The 27,234-nt window shown below is 36.2% G+C and overlaps 1 protein-coding gene across 3 annotated transcripts; it reads left to right on the top strand.

Annotated features, from left to right (window-relative positions):
• Nucleotides 1-527: 527 nt before the first annotated feature.
• On the top strand, nt 528-23,490 carry coro (Coronin). Of its 3 annotated transcripts, none has more exons than XM_053760908.2 (13): nt 528-679; nt 774-923; nt 1,522-1,719; nt 11,051-11,173; nt 12,732-12,875; nt 14,286-14,416; nt 14,776-14,883; nt 15,743-15,917; nt 16,545-16,608; nt 17,157-17,245; nt 18,258-18,398; nt 20,159-20,317; nt 20,549-23,490. In XM_053760908.2, exons 1-13 carry the CDS (start codon nt 659-661, stop codon nt 20,756-20,758), a joined length of 1,713 nt encoding a protein of 570 aa, XP_053616883.1. In that variant the 5' UTR covers nt 528-658; the 3' UTR covers nt 20,759-23,490. The 3 variants fall into 3 exon arrangements, with proteins under 3 accessions (XP_053616883.1, XP_053616882.1, XP_053616884.1); XM_053760907.2 differs by having other exon boundaries at nt 20,138-20,317; XM_053760909.2 differs by lacking the exons at nt 528-679; nt 774-923 and adding an exon at nt 1,219-1,378 and having other exon boundaries at nt 20,138-20,317.
• The last annotated feature ends 3,744 nt before the right edge of the window (nt 23,491-27,234 follow it).

Raw genomic sequence — 27,234 nt, 5'->3', positions numbered from 1 at the left:
GGTTCTTGGGACAGACGGCGAACGAGAATTTCCATTGCAATTCAGGGTCGATATGTTGCCTGCGAGATGGGCACCTTGCCTAGCGGCCATTTCTAGATGTTTTAAAATTACAAGTTATGTTGTATTTTGTGTGTATTGAAAAGAGCCTACAGTGATGAGATGAATATAATACTGATATATTCAGTGATTGATTCACAAATCAACCATACGCATCACTAAAACAATCATAGACCCCTAAACCTAGACCATTGACAATTTCACAACTGTCATTTTTATTTTTAATGGCTAGAAAAGTTTAAATGCGCAATAAAATGCGGGAAATTTTATATTATATTATAAAATAGCTTTCTACAACAGAGATCAATTTCGTTTAGTTAGTTTGGTTTAGGTAGTTATACGATGCCCCTACTGATACAATAACACGTTTTTATACAATCCTCTTTTTTTTTACTGTTTTTTTTTGCTGTGCTGTATTTCTACGCTCACAACACTATCCGTTTAAAAACCTAATTTTCTACCCTCATTATTTTAATTGATGTTATTTGATCGATCATCGATGTTCATCATTCCGTTTGTAATCTGAAAAATATATAGATTAACAAAAAAGGAAAAAGGAAAACTATATCTTTACTAGACAAAATAGTTAAGTAAACAGAAAATGAATATTGAAGTCGATACAGTAAGTTAAGTCTATCTGATTTCTGTTATTTTCAATATGTCTTTGAATTTAATGGGTTGAGATGTCAGAATAAAAGTTGTTAAATAAATTACAGCAGGATAAAAAGAGGCACAACAGTTTTACGAGTCCGAGCAACATTAAAAGACTTCCTGTAACTAAAAGAGTTGGTAGAGAAAGGAGCCATAGCTACAATTCACCGGCTCCATTAAGGAAACCGACAGCATCTCGTTTGGAGGTTCCTAAGGTGGGTAAGAGGACGGTAGTAAAGTATCTTTTTGATAAAAACAACTTCTCTGAACGCGTCTTCAACTTGTATGAAACTAACAGTTCATTTGACGTTTAATGGATGCGTTCAGACACGACTAAAATGTTAACCCAAATGGAAACCTTTAAATAACTTAAAATGAATTTAATTAATTGCCTGTTTGTAGAAAATCACGATATAATTACTTTTACCCAATCAACAACTACCATCGTTACTTAATTTTTATTTTAGATTATTTAACAGTTTTTATAATCGGTAAATGTAGCGACTGTAGGCATTACCAAATATGGAGTTTGCTCGTTTTCCCAACCGTCCTCCCTTCGATCCTTAGTAGCTCTCTATTTTATTTTCTTTAAAATTATTTGCGTAAATTTCAAATGGTTTCACTGCATTTTCTTGTGTAAATAATATCCTAATTTCTTCTTTTAAATAAAGTGAGTTGGTATTCATTTTGAGTATTTTGTGTCAAAATATAGGTCATAAAATTGTTTAGAGGTTATGTTGTAAGAAATAATTTCGGAATTAAATTATATTACATATTGTTTTGTAGTTAATCGTGTGCATTTTCGCGTTGCAGATGTCTTTTAGAGTGGTTCGTAGTTCAAAATTCCGCCACGTTTACGGGCAGGCCCTGAAAAGGGAACAGTGTTATGATAACATAAGAGTGTCGAAAAGTTCATGGGACTCTACGTTTTGTGCCGTGAACCCGAAGTTTTTGGCGATTATTGTCGAGTCCGCGGGAGGCGGTGCCTTCATAGTCTTACCACACAATAAGGTAATTGTATTTTAATACATAAAAACCATTTAATTTAAGAAACTGATTTGAAGAAATTTTTTGCTATCAGTTCAGAAAGTTGATTGTTTGAGTGTAGTCTTTTTAATATTCTGTAATTATTTTGAACTACTTCGTTAATCCTTATATTTAAATTATTATACTTCAATAGTTATCCATACAAAATATGTGTTTTGATTTTGTTTAGCAATTTGTGAATTAGAAATGAATGTTTAAAATTCACTTAGGCAATTGTATAGGCAAAGTACTTTTTTTATTTATGTAATATTTTCTTAATAACGACTTTGGTGGCTAAATTACTCGAAGAGGAACTTTGTATTTGAACAAATTGAATTAGTTGAGCATTAAGCCCATTGTACCTTTTTAAAATAGGAATATGTTTATATATATATGGATCTGTCACTTCCACTTTCGTGGCTGAACCACTGGACTGATTTTGATAAAATTTTCTATGCACATAGTTAAAAACTCCCCTTCAAACGTAGGCTACTTTTTTTTTTTAAATTGCAAAAATGTCCTGGGTGAAACTTTCGCAGAGAAATTCATGCGGACGAAGTTTGCGGCCAAAAGCTATTAATTTATATACTTCTTGGATACTTCTTTTCTATACAATTAAGTTAGAAAAAACTTACTTGTATTTGAGTACTTCAATTTATTTATTTATTGATTAAGGTACACCAACAGTATTTACATACGACATTGGACACAAAGCACATAAAATCAAGTTCTAATGTAAACACCAATGACAGGTATTTGCAATGTTCACCATAAATTTCAAATTAACTAATCAAATGTTATTAAAAATATAATTATGATTATCCTTGATGAGTTTGAGCGTCTTATGTTTAAAAACATTCAGGATTTAATAAATTATTAGATAGTATACAAGAAAAATACTAAATTATTAAATTTTCCTGTATTTTTACAGTCAATGGGTTAAAACAAGTTTTGAACAATTGGTTAAATTTCAGCTCAATTCAATTTTTTTTAAATTTCATTATTATTTTCAATAAAAGATATTATATTGATTCCCAGTTTGCCCAGGATGAAGAGTGATCATTTTTAGATTGGCATGATAGCTTGTTGTTCTATAAAACATAGATTTATGATTTTATATTAGGAGCCACTTAATGTCACAGATATACAGATATATGATATATATTTACGTTATATTGTCTTATCTATTGATTAGAATGTTATTACATCATCAACGATTATTTTTTGCAATAACTGATCATGAACAAAATATTTTAGTCATAATGTAAATGTTTTTGTGCTCTAATCGGAATAGGTCCATAGGCTCATCTAAACACTTTTGCAATTCCTTAGTGACCAGGGTCTTCTTTTCTACTTAATTTTCTTCTCTATAGATGAAAAGTTCATATGTGTTTCTAGAGTAAGAAGAATTAATCCCCGCCCTAGAATAGGACCACTCAATATCCTCCTGTGAATGTGTGGATGAAACCCTTGACAGCTAATAGGGAATAGCAGTACTCCCAAAATGGGTTGAGATCAGGCAGGTCCGAGGTCGGTCATAGTAAAATCTTCAATATTTAAAGGTACTTTTACGTATTTTTTTTTACTTCAGGGCGCCATATCCGATAACAGGAATACTCATTTTTATTTAGATTTACTCCCAGATTCTTGCCAAAACTTCGGAGTTTGCGTCGGACTGTTTGCAAAGAAATTTGGATGGAAAATGTTGGTTGTAAACCCATCTCAGGAGCACTTGACGGCATGTAATAGAGTTTTATCAGTAAATCTATCGCGTGCATCAATCGGTTATCAGAACAGATATTGTCCAGTTTATAATCCATACGAGAAACAATAGCTTATAACGTATTGTGACGCACAAATTTGAGACATTATTACTTGTCATCATTATCAATCATTTAAGAACCTAGTTTTTGTTGGTGGAACAGCCTCCATTCACATCTATTCTCTGCCATCGATTTTAATTCCCTATACGACACGACCCTGCCTTCTCTTTCAACTGATCCATGAATGCCCTATTACTTATTGATACGGAACCCTTATAGGACCCTCACTTCGTTGTCAAAACTCTATATATCAGAAACGCGTAGACTTAAATAGAATCTGACATCAGTGTTAGCAGCTATATCATCACAGTTGTTAAGAAAAAGGGCAATTTCTTTTTGTTATTATGTTATAAGATTTTTTTTTCCGGAGAGCCGGTAGTCTAGAGTTATTAAGACCATCCCCTAGAGATCGAAAGGTCCCAAGTGCGAATTCTACTCGTGCCACATAAGTTTGTTATACCAATCTGACATAGACGTTCTCATGCATAACAGTTTTCATAGGCCACCACTTGCTTTTGGTGAAGGGAAACATCTTAAGGAAACTGCACACTGGTTGACAGTTTAGGTTCACTCGTGTGTATGTGATTACTTTCCACTAGACGCGGAAGGTAGTCGTTAAAGTCTTGACAGATGCGTTCAGTCGACTTGAATAAAATCTGACGCAGTAATGAACAAAAAACGAAACTAAAAAGTATTTTTTTGGATATAGGTAATGTGCGACTTCAGCCTTTGTCCAATGTTAAGCAATACATACTTCCCATGAACTGCGTAACTCGATTTTTTGCTACGATAGAAGTATTTCGTATGACACAACAGATATTGAATAAATACGTGTGAACTTTTTATACCTACCAGGTGGGAGTTAATTTATAATAATATAATGAAACGGAACTGATTATATTTGATATTTTTATTTAAAAAAAAGTAACCTATTTTAGAACATTGCTCTTTAACTACATGCATACCAAATTTCATCAAAATGTATTTGTAGCTTATATACCTATTTGAATGTGAAATAAAAATAGTTGGAATAGTTTCTGTGCACACAGCACAGTTGTTAGCTGCAGGTGGATCGTATTAACTCGATATTTTTGAGTCCACTGATTAGCCAATCGTCCAATGTTGGTCCAACGTTCGATCAGATGATCCATAGTGAGTGACTTACACATTTTCAATGAAACCGATCTTTTTCGACTCATATAGCGTTGGTGGTCAAATGCCCGGTTGATTGAGTTAGACCACGGGACTGGTTCGAACCTAGAAAAGTAAAAGACGATCAAAGGAAAGAGGATAAAAATAGTAATTGCAGCAAAAGAGAAACGCAGAGTATTTGAAGCTGAGATCGAAAGGTCCCGAGTTCGTATCTTACTCGTGTCTAGTCTAGTTTGTATAGCAATCTGATTCATGCGTATAGAACTTTTCATAGTCTACTACTTTCCGGTGAAGAAAAACATCGTGAGGAACCGCACATCGGTAGATTGTTCACTATCGTATAGTGTCTTTGAGTTAGTATCCCATAACTTGTCTCGAACTTGCTTTGGGGCTAGCTCAATCTGTGTGATTTCTCCATATATAAATTCATATCCAGTGTCTTCTCGGTGCCTTGACACCCGTAAGCCCGAAAGTATAATTTTTGAAAAATCATTTGTAGGTAATGGCAGAAATTATTCGTGTGCCGCGTGCCACGACCATGACGGGCCGAGTGCATTAAACCCTGCAAAGTCGCCGTTTTAGGCATAAGTTGCCTAAAAACGGTAGCATAATAATCACCAACTTAGTAATCCTTTCATCAAGCTCTTATTTAGTTTCACCGGTCCCGCGCAATGTTTGTCTGACTGTAATCAAACCTTGCAAGTTAAATTTCATCTTGTGCTTGTCAAATTTTCCACGCCGTCGCTTCAGTTTCCATGATAATGTATTATTATAATAAGCAGGATCTGATGCTGCACCTAGGATTGGGCGGCCAATCTGTAATAAATAAATACAACAAATACGTATATTAGGATAAATCACACAGATTGAGCTAGACCCAAAGTAAGTTCGAGACTTGTGTTATGGGATACTAACTCAACGATACTATATTTTATAACAAATACATATATAGATAAACATCCAGGACCCGGGCCAATCAGAAAAAGATCACTTTCCATCGTGACCCGACCGGGGTTCGAACCCGGGACCTCTCGGTTCACAGGCAAGCATTTTACCACTGCGGCACCGAACTGGGCTATGTCTGTACGTACATAGGAGATATTACAGAAAAATAATTATGGGGGTCTTTGTGGGGCTAATAGAAGCCAAAACAATGTTTTTTTAAATTGTTTTCTGCCTGTCTGTTTTGTCTGTATGTTTGATCGCGTGTCACGTAAAAAACACGGTTTTCACTAATAGAGAGTGCGATTCCCGATGAAGGTTTAGGTGATATTTTATTACGTTTTGACCGGAGCGAAATCGGGATGAGTCGCTAGTCGTAATTTAATGTTACTCTTTATAACGTTAACTTATTTCATGCTGTTTATACAATTTTCGGCGCAGAAATAGCCCTTGCCATGCCTTCCTTAAAACGGGTCAAGTTCGAACAGTACATCTATAAACAGAATTGTAAAATCATCGCTTTATATCTGCTCGGTATATAGCTATCAAGGCGGTTTGGTTGGGGCATTTGTTTATGTATATCAGTTACAGGTACACGTGTTTAGGAGAAATTTTGGAAAGATATCCACTTATATGCTGGTCTGGAAGCGAATGAAAATCAGCCGAGCCATCTGCTCTCTAAACGCGCAGATTAAAGTTCAATCAGGAACAGGGCTAAAACTGGAGACCCTTCTCATAAGCGATAGACTGGCAACCAATCACTATTTAATATGAATTTTATCAATAAGTCAGCCATACAACTAAACGTTGCCCTCGAATTCCGCAAATCTTGGCTCTGTTCAACCCGTCTGAGATGAAGATGTGAACCGTGTCTGAACGGTATATATCGAGTTTAGGAGAAATTGTGGAAAATTACGGTATTTCGTTTGGCCTTGTCTACTTTATCATGACTTAAATTTTGTTAATTTTGTTAGTTAATTATGAATGATGAGGACTGTTCATTAACTTTTATAATTAGTATCTATCTAAATGTCCAGTTTCCAAAGAAAATTTTGAAGGTGATAAGTTACCTTCGAATGTCAAGAGCCTTAGAAATAATTTTATTTTAATCAATTGTTTTTTTTAGGATAGATAGATTTAAAATTTATTCGTATTAGCGGTCTTGCAGTGAATGCTAATACATCAATTACGTGTTTAAATGTATTAATATGATTGCAAAATGACGCTTCGTAAGCGCCGATCAAGAAAGCGTGATAAGTCATATTATATCGTCATAATTGGCATATACATCTAAATCTATAGGTAATTGTAATACTGCTTCTTAAAAAAAATGCTATGGTCCCGACCACATTTTCAGTTGGTAAAACCCACAAAACTGTATTGCCCACCTCATGGAAGGAGACTCTGTAATTTTGTCTAATAAATAAAACTCAAAATTTTGAAAATTCAGCTATGATTTTAACCGCCTACGTCAATTGTGAATGCTAATGTTGTCTGCTGTTTGCTGTCTTATAGATGCTATCTATAATGTCCCTTAGCCCCCTTGTACGACATCCATGGGAGGACACGCGTCACGGATCTTAATAAATATAATCGATAAACTGCACGGCGACTCACAAAAATAGCGAATACAACATATTCCTATGTTGCACACGTCCGGCGAACGTGGGCGCTCCCTTGCCGAATTTCCTAACACGATATAAATAGACCAGTAAATAATAATAACGCTATTAATAGTGCGATATTTGCACTGTAAATTTAGATATGACAATTTGTTATAATTATTTCGATGTCGTTTTATAGGATCAGCGTCCTCTGTCCCTGATCTTGATGTTATGAGTGCGAACATTAGAGTCTCGGCGCTTAACTCCCGTGGGTATATCGGGTTTACAGTTTCTAGTAAGTTCGTTTTACCCCTATATAAATATTTTACCGTATAAAAAAAGCAATAGAATTATAAACTTTATGAGGTGTTCCGCAAGGGTGCAATTCGGGTCCAACACAGATTTAAATAAATTTCATCATTTAAATAAATAAATTGTGAAATTATATCGAGGAAACTGGCCTATCGCTTATGATTCTACTAATAGACGATGGCCTGTCATTATTATGAGCTGTCACTATTTCAGAAGCAGATAAGGCCTGAAGTGGTAACAAACAAACTTTCGCATTTATAATACTAGTTGGGATTGCTTCTAAATTTAGTCTGCTTCTGTATGATGAATGTTCTACAACCAGAAGGTCCTAGCGTGGGTGTTTGCAATAACTGTAAAGTCTGAATAAATAACTCCAGTGGTGATCTCATCTCAGGAGTAATGGCGTAAGGAGATCAGAATAAATAATATGTCAAGAGAAACTCATGGATACAAAATTCACAATAGTTGTTGTTACAGTTGCATAGTAAATATAATGATGATCAGGAACTTATCGTACTTACATATAGTATCATGTCTTTATCCTTTACGAGGTAGACAGAGCCAAGAGTAATGAATCGAGACTGAATAATGATAGCTTATAATCTAGGAAGGAATCTCCACCTTATATATTATCGTATTTTCTACCTACTAATATTAAAACGAGAAAGTTTATGAGAAAGGATAATGTTTGTCTCTTTCTAAACACGTTGAAACTCTGTAAAAGAATATAAAAATACTTGTATCGTCACGTAGCTATGCGCGCGCGCTGCATGAATGAATCATTAGCCGTATAATGTCCAGTCTCGTCATTCGAGCTTCCGAACCACCGATATGATAACTAGAGAATTAAAATCCGATTTGTGGAATGTAGTTTATACATTTTTCATATTTACTTGCAAGAAAGATCTGCTTTGCTTTTCCTTTCTTTCTGAACACCCCCTGTGTTGTTGCTAACACTGGTGTCAAAATGTATTCGCCTAAAGGGATTTCACATCACTTACGAATACAGCCATCTAGCTACTAGACGCATACACACACTTACGAATTTCACCGGAAGCAAGTGTTGGTGAATGAATGAATAGGATTCGAACCAGGACATTTCGGTTGCAGGCGGCTGTCTTAACCACTGGACAATCATCGTTTAAACAATGCAGCAAGCATCTATACAATCTCTAAGGGGTGCGCTCGCGCACTGTGACAAATATTGACAAGGATAGGTATCCTTCCAGACTAGACTAGACTTCCAGGTATTCTTACAAAGGGTCAGATGACCCTTTGACGTAGTCGCTGCAGCATTGTCTATAAGTTTGCCAAGAAAATGATTTTCGAAATATTTCGATTCATCACCGGACCACACAACCTTGTCAGCCAACTTGGGGATCACAAGTATTATTGTTATAGAACAGAGGTCAAATTGATACATCCTCTGTTAAGTCAAGAGGTCAGGTCAGTTGCGGCGCAAATAGAACTCCAAGGTTGTTTAGCTATTTTTAACAGCAAGAAATAAACTAATTTGTTCATCTCACCAAACTATCGCATGCAACACTCGATAAGTAAGAAGATCACATTTCATAGATAAGAGATAAGCCAGATATAGATATAGTCAGGAGGCCTCCTGGCTGACCTTCAGGCTTCGTTAGATTAATATGATTAAATCTCTATGACAAAAATCTTACTTTAGCAGTAGCTTTAATTGCACATGGAATCTGGATTTATGCGCTAGGCCTGCGATGATTAAGTAATTTTCGCTATCGGTCAAAGTATGGGTGACTATAAATTTACTATATCGATCGCCTTTATGGTTTGGGCTCATTCTCGCGGGTCCAGGCCAATGTGCATCAAAATAGCTGATGGTGAAAATGTTCTTTCAGGAAATAGGACATAAAGTAACCATCACATCACTGATTTAAAATACTTCTAATGAAGCAAAGCTGGCATGACGATTCAGCTTCTTGACACGTTGACAGATAAAAATTGTTTGCCAAAAGTGCGCCTTATTTAGAACAATGGTTGACAAATAAAGATAAGTGTGAATAGTGGACCAGTGGGTATGTCGCGCAAAATGTACTCGTACAGGAACAATAATAGTGAAGTTTTGGCGAGACGCCACCAGAGCTGTAAACAGTATTGGTCAAATGCTTGATCAAATTTTGGTCAAACATTTTATTGATAACTTTCCCTCACTTTTCATTTGTATGACATTATTTAAATATCACTGGAAGACGTTTTTAGTAAGAATGAACGGGAGGACATAGAGTGGTCCTATTCTAGGTCGGAACCACGTTCCGTGCACTTTATTATTACTATTATTAGCCACTTCATATGATATTAATATATAGCCAATATTGTATGTTTTCTACCGAGTGATGGAATTTAGTAAAGGTTTTTTTACGGATGTATTTCTCAATTAACTCGTGAAAAGACACTACAAAAAGAAAACTTATTGTATGCCGTATTCTTGTGGTGCTGTTAAAGGATCGGACATCGTTTTGACAAAAATACATTAAAATTCTTCCGAAAATTTTTGAGTTTGATCAGTCGGATCTGACGGGCCGCTGACGCTATAGATTCCATATTTTTTATTTTATATGTCTATAATTGCTTGTATAAATAAACAAAACGCGTACATTTACAAGAACAATGAAGGGAAAGTAGCAATTACCGCAATTATATTATACAATGTAATTAGCAATCGCGAGTTTTGGCGCGCAATGTGGGTCAGCTGGAGATTCGCGCGCTTTCGTATTTTTAGGTTACTTTCAGACATATTGCGTTTCGTTCTCGGAATACTTTAATATAACTGCCGTTAAAATAGCTACTATCAAACATTATAAAGCTGTAGTTATAAATTCTAATTATCCGCGTTTAACGCGGGTACAGTTTTTGTTTTATTGTTTTGTGTATGAGTATGACAATAAAAGGCTATAAGAATTTATAAGTAGTCTTTATTATAATGCGCTATTAATAGATTCTAGTCTCTGAAGCACTGGGACCATCTGTGAAACAAAGAGAGAGTCAGAAACAGATGGTCCACATATGAACTTTGGATGTGTTGTTATAATAGGTTTAATAGGTTACTAAAATTGATATTTTCTAAAATAGTATCTACTACTTTGCACATAGGTAACTATAACGACCTATCTATATGATTTGCCTTTATGTTATTACAAGCTTTTATTTAGTTTCACCTGTCCCGATGTTTGTCTGTCTGTAATCAAATCTTGCAAGTCAAATTTCACCTACATACTTCTACTTGAAATTCCCCATGTCGTTTTCTTGACAATGTATATTATGATAATCATGAACTGACGATTCACCCAGAATCGGCTCCCAACGATGAAATTTGACGATTTACAACACCGTGGTTTTTTTGGCACGCGTTGATTGCAACAACATCGACAATAAAATCTTGTGGCAAAAATGAAATTTTGGTAAAAAACTTGTGCTCTTGTTTATTCGTGGCTTGTTGTTAATTATTCCCAGGTCGGGCGAATCCCAGCGGATCACCCGCTGGTGGGCGGTCACAAAGGCCCAGTGCTGGACATCGCGTGGTGTCCTCACAACGACAATGTTATCGCCAGCGGCTCGGAGGACTGCGTTGTTAAGGTATTTAGTTATGCTATGTCCACATTGCATGCATGCATTTCCGCCAAATCAAAATAATTTATTCAGAAGTTAGACCTTCATTTTTTCACGTCAAATTTAATATTAAATAGTAATTTCACACAAGCTACAAACTACTGGCATTTACCGGCATATGCCGTGGTGTGAGCCATGTCGCTGGTCTTCCGCGGATGCCATAAATAAAAGTAACAAAAAAAAGTTTAAAATAAAAATAAAGTAAAACTTCCACTTGTTGGTTATCATAAACGAGTGATTTAAGCAAATATTTTCTACATCATTTAAATTTTATTTGTAGATAGGAGCCTAATTTGTTAGTAAATATACTACTGATAATGCGATTGACACGAAATGTTTTGTTACCTTCTTTATATAGCTTTTGTTAGTAGTTCGCGTGGAATTTACCACTGTACCAAATTTAATGAAAGTAGTACTTACCAGTAGACTACTTCTTTTAGCACCACTATTTTGACGACCTCGGTGGCGAAGTGGTAAAGTGCTTGCCTCCGAACCGAGAGGTCCCGGGTTCGATCCCCGGTCGGGTCATGATGGAAAATGATCTTTTTCTGATTGGCCCGTGTCTTGGATGTTTATCTATATATGTATATGTTATAAAATATAATAGTATCGTTGAGTTAGTTTCCCATAACCAAGTCTCGAACTTACTTTGGGGCTAGCTCAATCTATGTAATTTGTCCTAATATATTATTTATTTATTTACTATACATTGATATCTCCGTTCTGGCTTAGCCTGGATGAGATTGCACTAACGATAAGGCCCCTTGTTCAGTGGTCTCATTGTTTAAATTGTGTCCTGTATCTTGTTGTCAGGTGCAGTCAAGTGTTTCTAATTACTTAGATTAAGATAGAGTGAGTGACAAACATTTTGACATCCTCAATCGCATAAAAACTTTCGTCTCACGAAAATGTCGAACTGCGCTTGTCGGTTTTTAAGTTTTCTTCTTTTAAACGCAACGGATTTTGATGCAGTTTTCACTGTTATTTAGACAATTTATTCATTAATGTTTGTAAATTAACTAATTACTGAATTTCGTAATAAATACTCGTTAATTCTTTAAGAAAAATGAGGAGTATGTTTACCAATTTTAAGCTTTTATTAAGTTCCATGCAATCTTTCACCCCCCTTTTGTTGGGGGGTGAAAGATTGCATGGAACTTAATGGGTTGATGGTTAATTTTTAGATAAATTCAAACAGGTTATTAATTAATTTATTGTAAATAACAAAAATCCAAGTTTTCAAGTCACTAACTTCAACCGTGTAAGACTTTCATATAAAAGTTTATCACCCCTTTCACCCTCTTCGGGGTGGAATTTCCAAAAATCCTCTCTTAGTGCTCGCCTACACTCCCCAGATCTACATGCCAAATTTCAGTTTCCTACGCCCAGTAGTTTCGGCTGTACGTTGTCTGTCATTCAGTCACTCAGTAACGGAAGAGTTTTATATATTAAATGACCCCGTGCGAAACCAGTCTAGGTCGCTAGTTTATGATATTAGTAACAAGTATGGTCTTCCTTTCCCCAGGTGTGGCAGATCCCTGACGGCGGTCTATCCAGGACCCTGACGGATCCAGTGGTGGACCTGGTGTTCCACCAGCGGAGGGTGGGGCTGGTGCTGTGGCATCCCACCGCACAGAACGTGTTGCTGACCGCGGGATCTGATAACCAGGTGGAGTAATATCTAACGCCGCATTACCACAGGTTTTAGTCCTATATCTATGCAGGACTAGTAATCCTGTATCTATTCTTCGACGTGGACTAATGAAAGTTCAAGACGTGGTCTCCAGAGTCGCGATATTGAAATGGAATTGGGCTGGGCTCCTGGCCAGAAGGAATGATGGAAGGTGGAGTAAAGCTGTAACTGAGTGGTACCACGGAACTGGAAAACGGAGCGTAGGACATCCGGCAGCTAGATGGGTTGACGATGTAAAGGAAATTGCTGGCGACAACTGGATGGGGATGGCCCAGGACAGAGATGGTTGGCGGAGACGGAAAGAGGCCTATGCCCAGCAGTGGGTCACGGAGGGCTGCAGATGATGATATCTATTATATTACAGACCAGAAAAGAAGACAGTAAAGCCTTTAAGCCAAGTTATTGGCTTAACTGTCACGATATGTTTTTTGACCGAAATCCTTATCCTTAAATATTATAAAACAAAGTCCTCTGCCGCGTCTGTCTGTCTGTCTGTTCGCGATAAACTCAAAAATCACTGCACGGATTTTCATGCGGTTTTCACCAAGAGATAGTGTGATTCCTAAGGAAAACCGTCCTCAGGAATCACGCTATAGGTGTATAATTTATTATGTTTTTACCCGAGCGAAGCAGGGACGTGCCGCTAGTAAATTATATAATAAGCACTACATAGTATAAAGTTGCTTTAAGCTGTCCTGTCCCTATGTATGCTTAGATTTTTAATACTAGGCAACGGATTTTGATGCGGATTTTTTAAATGTGCTTTAAGAGATAGGTTTATAAGTATACTAGACGTTCCTCTCCCGTACAGAATTTTGAGATAAAATATAGCCTATAATGTACCTTTCATTTGCTTTCATTTGCTTTGCAATCTGGGATAATGTACCTTTCTAATGGTGAAAGAATTTTCGAATACGATACGGTTGTTTCAAACTTTACTTACAAAAGCTTACCTCTTTATAGTATAGATAACATGTATAAGGTTGCACCCGTGCGTAGCCGCGCGGGTCGTGGGGGGGTAGTTACCTGCATGATATTGCGCGGGTCGCTGGTAATTATTGTCGACCTCGGCGGCGCAGTGGCAAAGTACTTGCCTCTGAACCGAGAGGTCCCGGGTTCGATCCCCGGTCGGGTCATGATGGAAAATGATCTTTTTCTGATTGGCCCGAGTCTTGGATGTTATCTATAGGTCGCTATATGTTATAAAATATAGTATCGTTGTGTATTAGTCTAGAACTTACTTTGGAGCTATCTGTGTGATTTGTCCTAATATATTTATTTATTTATAATGGTGGAAGATTATGCTTATAAACACTTACCTCTTTATAATATTAGTATACTATTGGGATCGCTGGTAATTATCATAATAAAGTCTATGTACCGCAGATTGCGATATGGAACGTGGGTACAGGCGAGGTGCTCATCACTCTGGACTGCCACCCCGACCTCATCTACTCGGCCTGTTGGAACTGGACCGGCTCCAAGCTGCTCACCACCTGCAGGGACAAGAAGATCAGGTATTGTAACATACACACTTCATCATCTGAGCGTTTTCTGGGTTTCTTCAGCTGTTGTAGCCCAGGCTCTACTTTCATCTAACGGCAGGGAGTCGCATACACACTAGTGAACTGTCCACCAATGTGCTGGTTTCCTCACAATGTTTTCCTTCACCGGTAGCAACTGGTGGTCTATGAAAACCAAATGAGTCAGATTGGTATACAAACTCATGTGGCACGAGTAAGATTCGAATTTGTGACCTATGTGACCTTAGATCACTGGCGGAAGGTCCACTGGGCCACCACCGCTTCTGTTCATAACAAGATGCAGACGATATATACTGTTGGACATGTTTTATTGAAACTGTATATACTTCCAGGATCATCGACCCGCGTAAAGGCGAGGTGGAATCGGAAGCGATCGCGCACGAAGGCAGTAAGGCGTCCAGAGCTATCTTCCTCAAGCACGGCTTGGTCTTCACCACCGGGTGTGTCATCTTCACGTAGCCTATGTTATCCTGGTTCTAAAGATATATCATAACTTTGACTTTGGCGTTTTGATATTATGGTGGATAAAGAAGAGATGAATTAATTCGGACGACCCGTCATGGTCTTCATAGCTCAGAACTCTATATATTTATATATAGAGTTGTTAAATTTGTGGATTGCATTTTGCGGATTAGTAGTATATTTTATTTTTATCGAATTTAAACAAATTCCACTCCAAAATCGTGGCCATTTTCAGATTTCTATTTTAAAAAAAACTGACCATCAAACGTCATTCATTAATTTTCGTCAAGTTCAGCCGAATATCCTTCTATTATCTTAACATATTATAAAGCAAAGTCCAGTGCCGCGTCTGTCTGTCTGTCTGTTCGCGATAAACTAAAAAAATTCATGCATGGATTGTCACGCGGTTGTCACTAATAGATTGTTTGATTCCAGAGGAAGGTTTAGATTTATAATTTATTATGTTTTTACACGAGCTAACCATCAAACATTATTTTTGTTATATACGGTCAGGTTTAGCCGAAAGCCTTCCATTAGTTTTTAACCTCCGACACAAAAAGAGGGGTATTATAAGTTTAACATGTCTGTCTGTGGCATCGTAGCTTCCAAACGGATGAACCGATTTTCGTTTAGTTTTTTTTTTTTTGTGTCACGGATAACTTTATCCCGAGTGTTCTTAGCCATGTTTCATGAAAATCCGTTCAGCCGTTCATTATTTGTAGCGAAACGAATATTGAAAGTAGTTTTTTTTTTGTTAAATTTGTCTAAGAATCAAACTTGTTTATAAAAGTAACCATGACACGTGTACGTAGTTATATCGGTATGGTGTCGCTGCAGGTTCAGCCGCATGTCGGAGCGGCAGTACTCGCTGCGCACGCCGGACGCGCTGGGGGAGCCCATCGTCACGGTGGAGATCGACACCAGCAACGGCGTCATGTTCCCGCTCTACGACCCCGACACCAACATGATCTACCTCTGCGGGAAGGGGGACTCCGTCATCCGCTACTTCGAGGTCAGTGGCCTTTATGTCCTAGAGGATAAGGTCTACAATGGCGACCAGACCACCAACCGGATGGTCTGACGATATCGTCAAAGTAGGAAGCCAGCAATGACGTCATGCTCACGCTTCAACATCCAACACCAATATTATCTACCTCTGCGAGAAGGGGGACTCAGTTATCCACTTCGAGGTCAGTTGCCGAGCGAGTTTAGCCTTTGTGTCATAGATTGTAAAGGCTAGAATGGCAGCCGCGTACCCGTGCAGGCCGCAACGCTGGACATCCACCAGCCAGGTGGTCTGACGATATATATAAAGTTGCAGAAAGCCAATACAAACGTCATGTAGCTTCAACATCCAATATCAACATGATCAGGAAGGCGGATTCAGTCATCAAGTAAATTAACCCTCTGGAAATTTACCCTCTAGAGGGACGCCTTTACAAAGAAATGTATAAGGAAAAATCTTGTTTGTTAAATGCGCTGAGCGTGTCACATATTTATACGCTAGGCGCGTTTTCAAAAGTGTTGTAAAACAACTTAATTTCATTTTAATCTAATTAATTAAATCAATTCGTATCACAAGCTTATTGAGCTTCTGTTAACCTTTTACGTATATTTATTTGTTTATAATTTGTCACAGGTTACTCCTGAGCCGCCATTTGTGCACTACATCAACACCTTCCAAACGCCGGATCCGCAAAGAGGTAATCATAATTATACTTTTAACATTTAATTTACACTAAAAATTACTCGTACGTGGATCATAGAAGCACATGACACAGACAGATGGCGTACAGAGAGGTTTATAATTTGTCAGAATTATTCGTAACTAGCTACGCCCCGGGGCTTCGCTCCCGTGGGAATTTCGGGATAAAAAGTGTGCCCTATGTTAACACATAGGCAGCATGAAATTTTGTACACGGGTAGAATATACCCTGGAAAAACTTCCAGGGTATAAAATCTACTGGACCGATTGTTATGAAATTTTGTACACGGGTAGAATATACCCTGGAAGTTATTCCAGGGTAGAATATACCAGGGTATATTCTACCCGTGTACAAAATTTCATAACAATCGGTCCAGTAGATTTTGCGTGAAAGAGTAGCAAATATACATACACACACAAACACATTCTAACAAACTTTCGCATTTATAATATTTGTAGGATGTAATTTACTATTATTGTTTTTTCACTTTAACTTTCAGGATAGGAACATCTTGTTAAATTGTTTATTATTAATTTGTGTTCTAGGTATCGGTATGATGCCGAAACGTGGCTGTGACGTGGCCACGTGTGAGATCTCCAAGTTCTACCGGTTGAACAACTCAGGTCTTTGTCAGGTATGTCACTACAACATCATTTGCCTTACCTTGTCCCATCATCTGGGGTCGGCGCAAAATGTCCGTTCCCTCCACAATTCTCTATGTCATAGATATGTCATATACACTACATACTTGACAATATTTAAACAGATGAAATAAATCAATAATAGAGTGTGATATTTATAATAAAACCATTTAAATTACGTTTTATATTTTGGTACACATACACACAGCGATAAAACTGTAACACCCTTCGTTTTGCGTCGGTGGTCTCAAAAATCTGACGAAATCGTCCCTTAAAATATTATCCACAAGCGTTTGCATCCAATTCAAATTCAAATAACTTATTCAGAAATTAGATCGTCACAGGCACTTTTTCACGTCAATTTTCGTATGAAATAGTTATTTCTCACAAGCAACAAACTACCTACAATTGAATCATCATCAGTCTGCCTTTATCTCACTTTATGTGGGGTCGGTACAGCGTGTCAGTCTCCTCCACTTCTCCCTGTCTGACGTTATGCCATATCCTGCCTGACACACTCAATCCACCTCTTCTTCGGCCTGCCCCTATTTCTTTTCCCATTCAATTTCACATCCATAACCTTTCTTACAATATTATTTTCCTCCCTTCTCATAACGTGACCATACCATCGAAGCCTATTACTTTCCAATGTTCCTATGATGGTGCTGCCTTGAGACTTCCTCTCACATACTCGTTCCTTATCTTGTCCATCCTTGTCACTCCACACATCCATCGAAGTGTCCTCATCTCCGCAACATGCAGTCGCCTTTCATCCGTCACCTTGGTGGCCCAACATTCCGAACCATACAAAACGACAGGTTTGATCGCCGTCTTGTATATCATGCCTTGAGTTTGAGTGGCATTCGAGAGTCACAGATGACTGTGACCTGCCGCCACTTCATCCAACCCGCGCTAATTCTGCTTTTCACATCATTTGGAGGATGGAACCGAGGCATCGAAAATCCTACCTTCAATCGAATATATAGATATAATATCGTGCGGCAGGTGGTGTCGATGACGGTGCCGCGCAAGTCGGAGCTGTTCCAGGAGGACCTGTACCCCGACACGCTGAGCGACGAGGCCAGCCTGGCCGCCGACGCCTGGCTGGCGGGCGCCGACGCCGAGCCCTGCACCATGTCCCTCAAGGTACCCGCTTCCCATCTGGTAACTGTTCAGGTGTAATACACTTGCGCTCATTTTATTAAAGCAAAGTGAATGATGAAGAAAATTACCGTGAATACAGGATTTCACGTGAGATTTTTTTCCATATGTATGCTTTGTATAAAATATTACTGATTGATTAATCTAATAAGATAAATATGATTACATTTTTATAATTTGATTATCTTTGTCGTTAGCAAAGGTTAACGACAAGTTGACTTTTATAAGACGTCTACCATTATAAAAAAATATATGTGCATGTTTTTTTTTGATGTCGCTTTTTTATAGAAACAAAAGGTAAGATTTTTTAAATACGTTGACTGCAGTGAAAAAACGCAACACCTGTGTTAAATATCTATGAGTCTTTTGTAAAATCGCGCCGAGCGTATAGTACGCTAGGCGTGCGTATTCTTGTAGTGAACGTGTTAAATTTTTTGATGTTTTGATGTCTATATCGATACTGAATTAACAATTGCCTACTCATATTACGTTTAGGTAATTTTATTTTTGATATTTTTTGCCATTATGCCCTGGAAATTCCACCCTGAAGGAGGTGATAGGGGTGAAAAACTTTTATATGAAAGTTCTACACCGTTTAAGTTAGTGAGTTGAAAATTTGGATTTTAGTTGTTTACAACTTTCAGATTTTTTTTCTGAGAATTAACCCTCAACCCCTTCAAAAGGGTGTTGATAGATTGTATGGGAGTTAATACAATTTTCAAGATAAAAAGCTGAAAATTGGTAAACATACTCTTCATCATTTTTCTTAAATAATGACCGAGATTTTGCTATGTTAATCACGCGCGCGAAGCCGTGGGCAAAAGCTATATGAGTATATAATGATTAATGTAGTCGACACTTATGACGTAAAATGTAAAAAAAAAAAACACTAATACCATAGTAACGTTTAGAGTGTGCTGAATAATCCTGTAATGTTCGAATGATGTCGTCGTATGCTCTGCTTTGATGACTCTGTTGGCTTTTAACTATGACTGTTGTGTTAACCGTTTGGTTCCTGAGTGGAGTGATACTAACCTTAACATATCCTTTTTTACATAAGTCGTAAGTATTTTTCAGTTAATTCTTAAAAAAGTAGAATTCGTCGCAGTTATCATAAAACTTTCGCGTGATTTTTCGTGGATTTTTGAATTTATTCTATAAAAACAATTATTTTAAGTATTACATATCGTGTGATAAAATTTAAAATATTATAAAGGATGATTATTTGGATTTTTTTACAATATAATCTGTTTTAACAAATTTTGTAGGTATTCAAAATATTTCATTTGCAATTCGTCATGTTTCAACACATGACGATGAATCGTTGTTGAAAATTAATTTTCTACGAAACATATATTAAGGTTTTAAAAATTTAAAAGTGTAATTATTTCTAAAAAGTCTAGTAAAATTACATACCTTTTATATGGTTTAAAAAGTATCCTAATAAATAAAATGTATAAGTAATTTATACAAAAAATACACTTAAAATTATGTACACTGCAAATTTTATCTCACAATCTCCGATTAAATTGAAGGCCACGTGCCACAATTTATACCTATATTCTGATCCAACCAAAACTTTCGATAAATCCATCCTGCACCGGCCATGAGAGCGAACGTAACTCTCTCTCATCCGACCGATAAATTTGAACAAACCTGAAGCCACCGCCAACAGAGTAACCAAAGACAGATGCTAAGGCTAGGGGTCCCCTACCAAACTTCAGGAGCGTGCGCTTGTTGTCCAGGGCGGCTACGTGTCGGGGCGCGCGGCGCAGCAGCTGCACGTCAGCAAGAAGACCAACGCGCTCGCCGCCGCGCGCGAGCGAGAGCGAGACAAGGATAGCTCTCCCACCCCCGCCTCCGCCTCCGCCTCCGCCACGCCCCCGCCCGTCAGCGCCGCCGTGGTCAGTATTGTCTGTGTTTTGTCTCACGATAATGCTCGTTTTACTAGCTTTTACTTTAACTCTGGGTGTTCATCGCCCATGCAACAAGTTCTTTTATGACATTTTTGTAACTTATTAGGAAATCGTTTAATTAACACTTTTTTATTATTTTTTCTATGTACAAAATAGTTATTTTCTCTCACTATACATCAGTCCGAGTCATTGATTAATTTTAATCATTGCATTTTTTAGGAAAAACAACTATCAGACCTAGTCGACGAGATCCGCAAACTGAAATCCGTAATCGTGAAACAAGAGAACCGTATAAGGGCTCTGGAGGCGACGGTTAAGGGAGCCCTGGCGGCGCCCGAGCCCCGCGCTCCTCCCGCCCCCGCCCCCTCCACCTCCCCCTCCGACCCCGACACCAACCACGACGATGGCATGGCGCCCGACGAAGTTTGACTCACGTGAGCTTTGTATTTTTAATCTGTTTATTGTTCAGCTATTGTCGGTGAATATTATATGTGTCGAGTTACTTTCAGCTGTGCTTAGTTCGAGTTTCAAATCTCTGATTCGAAAAACATATACCTACATATAAAAAAAACAAACTTTTTTTTTTAAAGCGATCATGTCGAAAAAAAAAAACACTTTTTTGTAAGCTATCGACAGTATAACATGCCCCACAGCTGGGCAAAAAATCTTTATCAAGACAATAAATTTTAATTACTAGTTTTTTTTTTCCGTCTATCTATTTGACAATCAAATACTTTATATCGTCACTCTGTCATCACTGTCATACAAATTTTATGTCATTCGTTTTTGACATTTAGAAAAAAGTATCTGATTTGACTTGAACCTCAAATTAAGCACTCTAGACATTATGTACAAAATCATAGGCGTCTTTAACAATAAACATGATAACTATGAATATTAATAGGGTACGTCTGTTATTTTCATAGGAAAAGGATTTTCCATGTACTTTTATATCAACCAGATATAAAAGTCTATGGAAAATCCTTTTTTTTTTTTTTTACGAAATTTTATGGCTATGAAAACTCAAAAACGGTCACCTACCCTATAAATAACACAAATAAAAAAATATCAAATGCAATTTTTTAAAATAATTTTGTCGTCAAAATTATTCGATTTCGTAAGATTTTAGAGAGATTTACACTATTATTATAATATTTATAGTCTTTGGTAATAGTCAATTTACTAAATAATTTGAAATAAAAATGTGTTACGATGAAAAATACAAAGAATTTCTTGTATTTTTCCTTTATTTTTCACAGTGTTAAGGAAACGACGCAAGAGAAATTATATCTTTATGAGGACTATCCTTTTGTATTATATCTTTATGTAAGCTTGTTATAGTGTGATTATATAGAGCAGTCACAAACTTTTGTCATGTTTTCATGTGAATTGTATGAGGAAAAATATCAAATGGGAACGACGGAATAACATTACATTATTTACAATTTATATAAACACAAAACAAATTTTCAACCTCATGGCCAGTTCAAATATACATATATAAATGTTTCGGTGTCCTGTTGTTCGTTTATTTATTTAATTAGTCGTGTAAATAGTAAGTTTTATAAGTGATACGCAGATACGTTTTGTGCCTTATATACAATATTAATGTTGTTATTGACGTCAGTCACAATATTATCTAATTACGCAAGATTTAATAATATACGCATAGAAAGTTTTAAATAAAAAATGTTTTTTACAACTGTTGTACTAACTCTGTATGGTATATTTAATCATTAACATCGAAACGATTGGTGTATATTTTGTGCATTTAGTGTTTGTATATTGACCTCAAATATATTGATTACGTCGAGGTTACAAGAGGTTGTCGTTTGGGACCGAACTCCACACATCAATAATTAAATGTGTCTTTGTAAACACAAGCTGTGAATTCGTAAATCACTAGAACTTCAAAGTAAAGCATGAGCCATGTCACCGCTACATAATTTATATCAGTTGTCGAGCTCCCAGCGCGTAGCAGAGCGTAAATAAATAAATATATAAGGACAAATCACAAATCGCGCGCATCTAGTGTCACCAGCGTAATTATTTATTGATAGTCGAGTGAGCGGACACGCGGTGTGTTGAAATAGATCGCAATCTACGATATACGGATAAACGAATAGACTAAATGGATTTACTATGTACAGTACAGATTAAAAATTATTTGCCATTTTGTTTATTTTATACGCGGAATTAATATGATATATCGTGATTCAACTGTTTACTTGGAATCATTGCTAATGTTGCACAATTTTTATGGTTGACTTAGTATATATGTGTGAAAGAAGTGGTTGGAAACAAAGAGGGGAGGCTTTTGCCCAACAGTGGGACCTGAGAGCTACAAAATAAATATTAGTATATATGATACACCCAAAAATAATAATTATATTGAATAGCATGTTTATGTGTCCCACTGCTGGGCGAATTTCTCCCAATTTGTCTTCCATTGGAATTCTTTCTTTTGCTGTCGGCCACATTGAAACATTTCTAGGTCGTCTCGCCAGCTTGTTCGAGGTCATTGTGTGATAATGATTTTTATTAACCTATACCGTCCCACTGCTGGGATATACCGTCTATATACCGTCTCCCAACTTCTAAGCCAGTCAATCCGACGTCAAATCCAACCCTTCCTTAAAGCTTCTGACATATAAAAAGATATATATTCTTATTGAATGGATTTGTTATACACGTCACACATGCTTTGAATTGATTCAGCCGAACTGTAAAGGTCTCGATAGAGCTAGGTTAAGAGCACTGTCCCGGATACACAGGGGCGCGGGTTCAATTCCCGCTCGATTCCAGATTTTTTTTTCATCTCATTAGTATTTTCGAAAAGATATTCTTATAACTGATACGGCTGCATTAACTACATATTAATATATGTCTTGTTACCTGTGACCCACAAAAAAGGTTATTCTATGTCATTTCGCTCCGCGTTTTCGCTCAAACGGGGTTATTAGTTAAGTTAAGTCTAAGTTTAAACATCTTGGTGCTTATTCAATCGACGGTACTTTAAATCGCTACGTTTTACAGGATGATCAATAAATCACTTGACATATAACGGTAAGTTGTTGAATGGCGAAACGCTCTAACAATCCTTTAGTCTATCGAACAAACTATATATAAATAACTTTCAAGAAAATTACATTTTAAAATTACTAATTTAAATCGATAAAAAACTAATTTAAATCGTACAAAGAGCGGCCGACCAATCGCATTGCGATTGGTTAGCTGCAAAGACAAATTTTTAGCGGAAATTAGAACATTTCCATACAACTTTCCGGCCAGTCTCATATAAAGCTGTAATAAGGGACAAAATATAACTCTGTTCTGTTTCATCTCGTGTATTTCAAATTTTTCTTTCTTGTTTGAGCGTAACGAAAGATACGATGTCTATTGTGTAAGAAATAATGATGGGTGTTAATTATAGGACTGTATTAATAGAAAAAATATAATTTTCACAGAGCACATTCTATCTAGCCGGGCTAGGATGACAGCAGAGCCCGTTTTTATTTTTTCCAGATGTTGCCATGTTACGGGTGGTAACTTAATGATGAAATGTTGCCACAAATATATTCAAATTATTGCATATTAATTATTTATTTCAAATATTTATGTTTTCTTAAACATCTATAGTTTCTCTGTCTATAGTTGGATGTGTTCACTGTGAAAAGATTCGATTGTGAAACTTGTGAAAAAAGTGTCACTATTAGATTAAGCCTTAGATATAAAAAAAAAATTATTTCAAGTGATTTACCAATCAGCCTGTAACACTGTTGGCTCAAGGCGCTAATATAACTATTATTGTTTTGTAGCTAAGTTAATTTTTATTGTTTTTATCCTGTGAACGTTGAAACGTAGAAACACCGATCAGACAGACTGAACGAGATACAGTCATAGTTATTTCCAAAAAACGCTATTTGAACCTTATTACTGGGAGGCAAGGTGCAAAATCTAATGGAGATTACATTCGAATATTCAAAAATGTATTGGAATTCCCATCTTTGGCTTATCTGTCACGTTTATTGATAGAACATCAAATCATACTTATTCAATGCAATTTAGCGTCTATTAATACGACATAGAGTGTATATTACACTGAAATTTAATTAAAATTGCAGTTGTCTACGTTTTCAACAATATAAATCAGGGTTTTCCCATACATTATTTGATGACAGATGAACTGATGATGACTGATTGGACATACACAACGAATAATGCTTCTTTTTCGATTAGCACGTGCAATATTTGACTTTGTCTCATAAACTTTTTTTTTTGTTTTAAAAACTAGATTTTCTATGATGGTAAATATTTTTTCTTATTAAAAACAGATTTAGCTGATGTTATGTGTCATTAAAAATAAAAGAATCTTTTGAACTTTCATTTGATAAAATAATTTGATGAATATATGAAACTTTAAAATCAATATAATTTGAAACTTTAAAATCCTTCATTAATTAAAATATAAATAGAAAATGAAATGTTAAGTTCTCGACGGCTAGTCATGTCGCTTATGAATTTTGACAGTTGACAGTTAGCGCTGTCAATTGAAATGTCAAATAAGTATTAAACAATAAAATAGTATTATTGTGACGATTAATTTGCTTTTTAAAAATATATATGTATAATTAAGATGGCGTAATTTAGATGTTTTATTTTAATATCATGACAAAGCAATGGATGGTATTTTTAAAATGTGTATGAAAATGCTTGTTTTCAAGGTTTTGTGTAAATTATTTCCCCTTTGTATGTGAAGCTTACGTTTTGAGTTTTGTATAAGGCTTTTTAACCGTATTATTTAAATGCAGATATATGTATTAGCTGTAAGGGTTTACGACACATCAACTTTACTTCGAATCTATATGTAAATAGAAGAAAAAAGGCAAAGAAAATTAAAGAAAACTTTGTCACGTTTCTTCCCTTGTAATTGTAATACGCGTTAATTTTTTTGTATGATCGAAAAGAAAGATATGACGTTGTCTATTGTTTTCTCTGACGGCATACAGTTTATGCGCCGGTGTCGCCATCTACGTCGAGCTTTTCTTAACATTTAATTTGGAAACTATTTGCAATGAATCGTATCATAGTTGATGTGTACGCAGACTATGAAGCTGTGGTTAAGACTGGAGGCAATACTCTTAAGAAATTTTAGATGCACATATATTGCTATCTCTTTCATCGACCGCCCGATACCTTTAAAATATTGCGAAGTTTATACAATGGTATAACGTGATAGTTATACATTTCACTGCACAAGAAGATGTCGGGCTACAGATGAAAGAGATGTCAATACATGTACAGTCAACAGCACATCAACCTACCCAAATTCAATGCAAACTCGCCGCTATTACCGCGACATAGACTATATAACTTGATGTGCTGTTAATGTATTATGGATCAATAAGTTGTTAGGATTGTTTGTTCCAGTATCACCTATAGCTTCACGACGCAGACCAACTTTGTACTTATGACATGACAATAATGTAAAGTCTATACGAACTGTTATTATTGACGTTAAGTATTTGTAATGGTGTTGTTGACCGCTTTGAACGCTTCTCTAATATCTCGTGTTCGGTGTGGCCTCACTTAGCGGGAATTTTGAAAATTTTTAGGTCATAAATGTTATGTCAATATAATATTGTTGTCTAGGTTCAAATGAAACGCGCCGCTTTATCGCATTGCGAATAATTACATAAAAAAATAAATAAAAATATAAAATAATGCTTTTTCATACAAAGAACATTTTTAGCTTTTTTTTCTTTGCATTTAAAGCAAAATAAACAATTTGAATTTAGAACGCGCAATGGAAAACGTGATGCGCTAGGGGGCGCGACATTTCAACTTGACAAGATTACGAATGCATTTTTTTTATCGGTTTGGTAAAATTTATTACGTAGGTAATCAATGTTATTACATATCTATTACATAAATTGGTGTCAGTTATAGAAACTTGCTGTTTGAAAAAGTTACATTTCGAAATAAGAAATAAAAAAATATTTCAGATATTAATTTTGTGTTATCTTCAAAATATGATACAAATTAAATTTTAAAATGCAATAAATTTTGATAAATCTTCAAAAATGTATAGATGTAAAGGCCACACGAACACACTCGGTCTGCTCACGTAGGACGCACAATATGGCGGACTGTCGGTGCTACACGTGCCAAGCGCGAGCTGTGCTTGTTAATACTCACGGGTCGAGCAGAATACATGTCTATTTTACTATTTTCATTGCGAGTTTTATTTCGTCTACACCTCAACTTAAAATGTCAAAATGTCTCGTGCGCCACTGTGATAATATAATTTGTAAAATAATACCAGTTGTTGTAAGTTTTAAAGTAAGTAAATAGTAGAAAAACGGCCATTACATTGTATTTTCATTCTAAATTCAAATTAAAAAAAAGACAGAATTTGAATATAGAATGCGCAATGGAAAACGTGGTGCTAAAGGGGGCGCGACATTTCTACTTGGCAAGACCGCAAATTTATTCATATTTTTATTGGTTTCATTAAACATGATGACTTAATACAAAAAAATCGTCGTCATCATATCTGAAGAGTTTTAAACAATAACATCTTTTATAGTTATCGCTGTTGTGGTTAAGGACCAAGAATGTTTTTTTTAATCGGTCTCAATTGATAAATCCGTGCAATATTCCACGCATTATCTTATCACTGACAATTTGATTAATGACAAATCGTAGCCAATAATCTTTTCATTATCGTATTATTATTGTGCAAAAAGTGACGTCATGATTAGTAATGACGTCAGTTTTTATAAAACCCAATGCCGGCTGTACACTAGCGGCAAACAGTTCGTAAGTATCAGAAATCACGGTGTGACATTGAGTCCCAACAAACAAACAACAAAGCTCTAACTCTAGCCGAACGTAATCAGGTT

This window comes from Plodia interpunctella, chromosome 21 (assembly GCF_027563975.2).
Source record: "Plodia interpunctella isolate USDA-ARS_2022_Savannah chromosome 21, ilPloInte3.2, whole genome shotgun sequence".
Classification (NCBI taxonomy): Eukaryota; Metazoa; Arthropoda; class Insecta; order Lepidoptera; family Pyralidae; genus Plodia; species Plodia interpunctella.
This window is presented reverse-complemented; position numbering and strand designations above follow the sequence as displayed.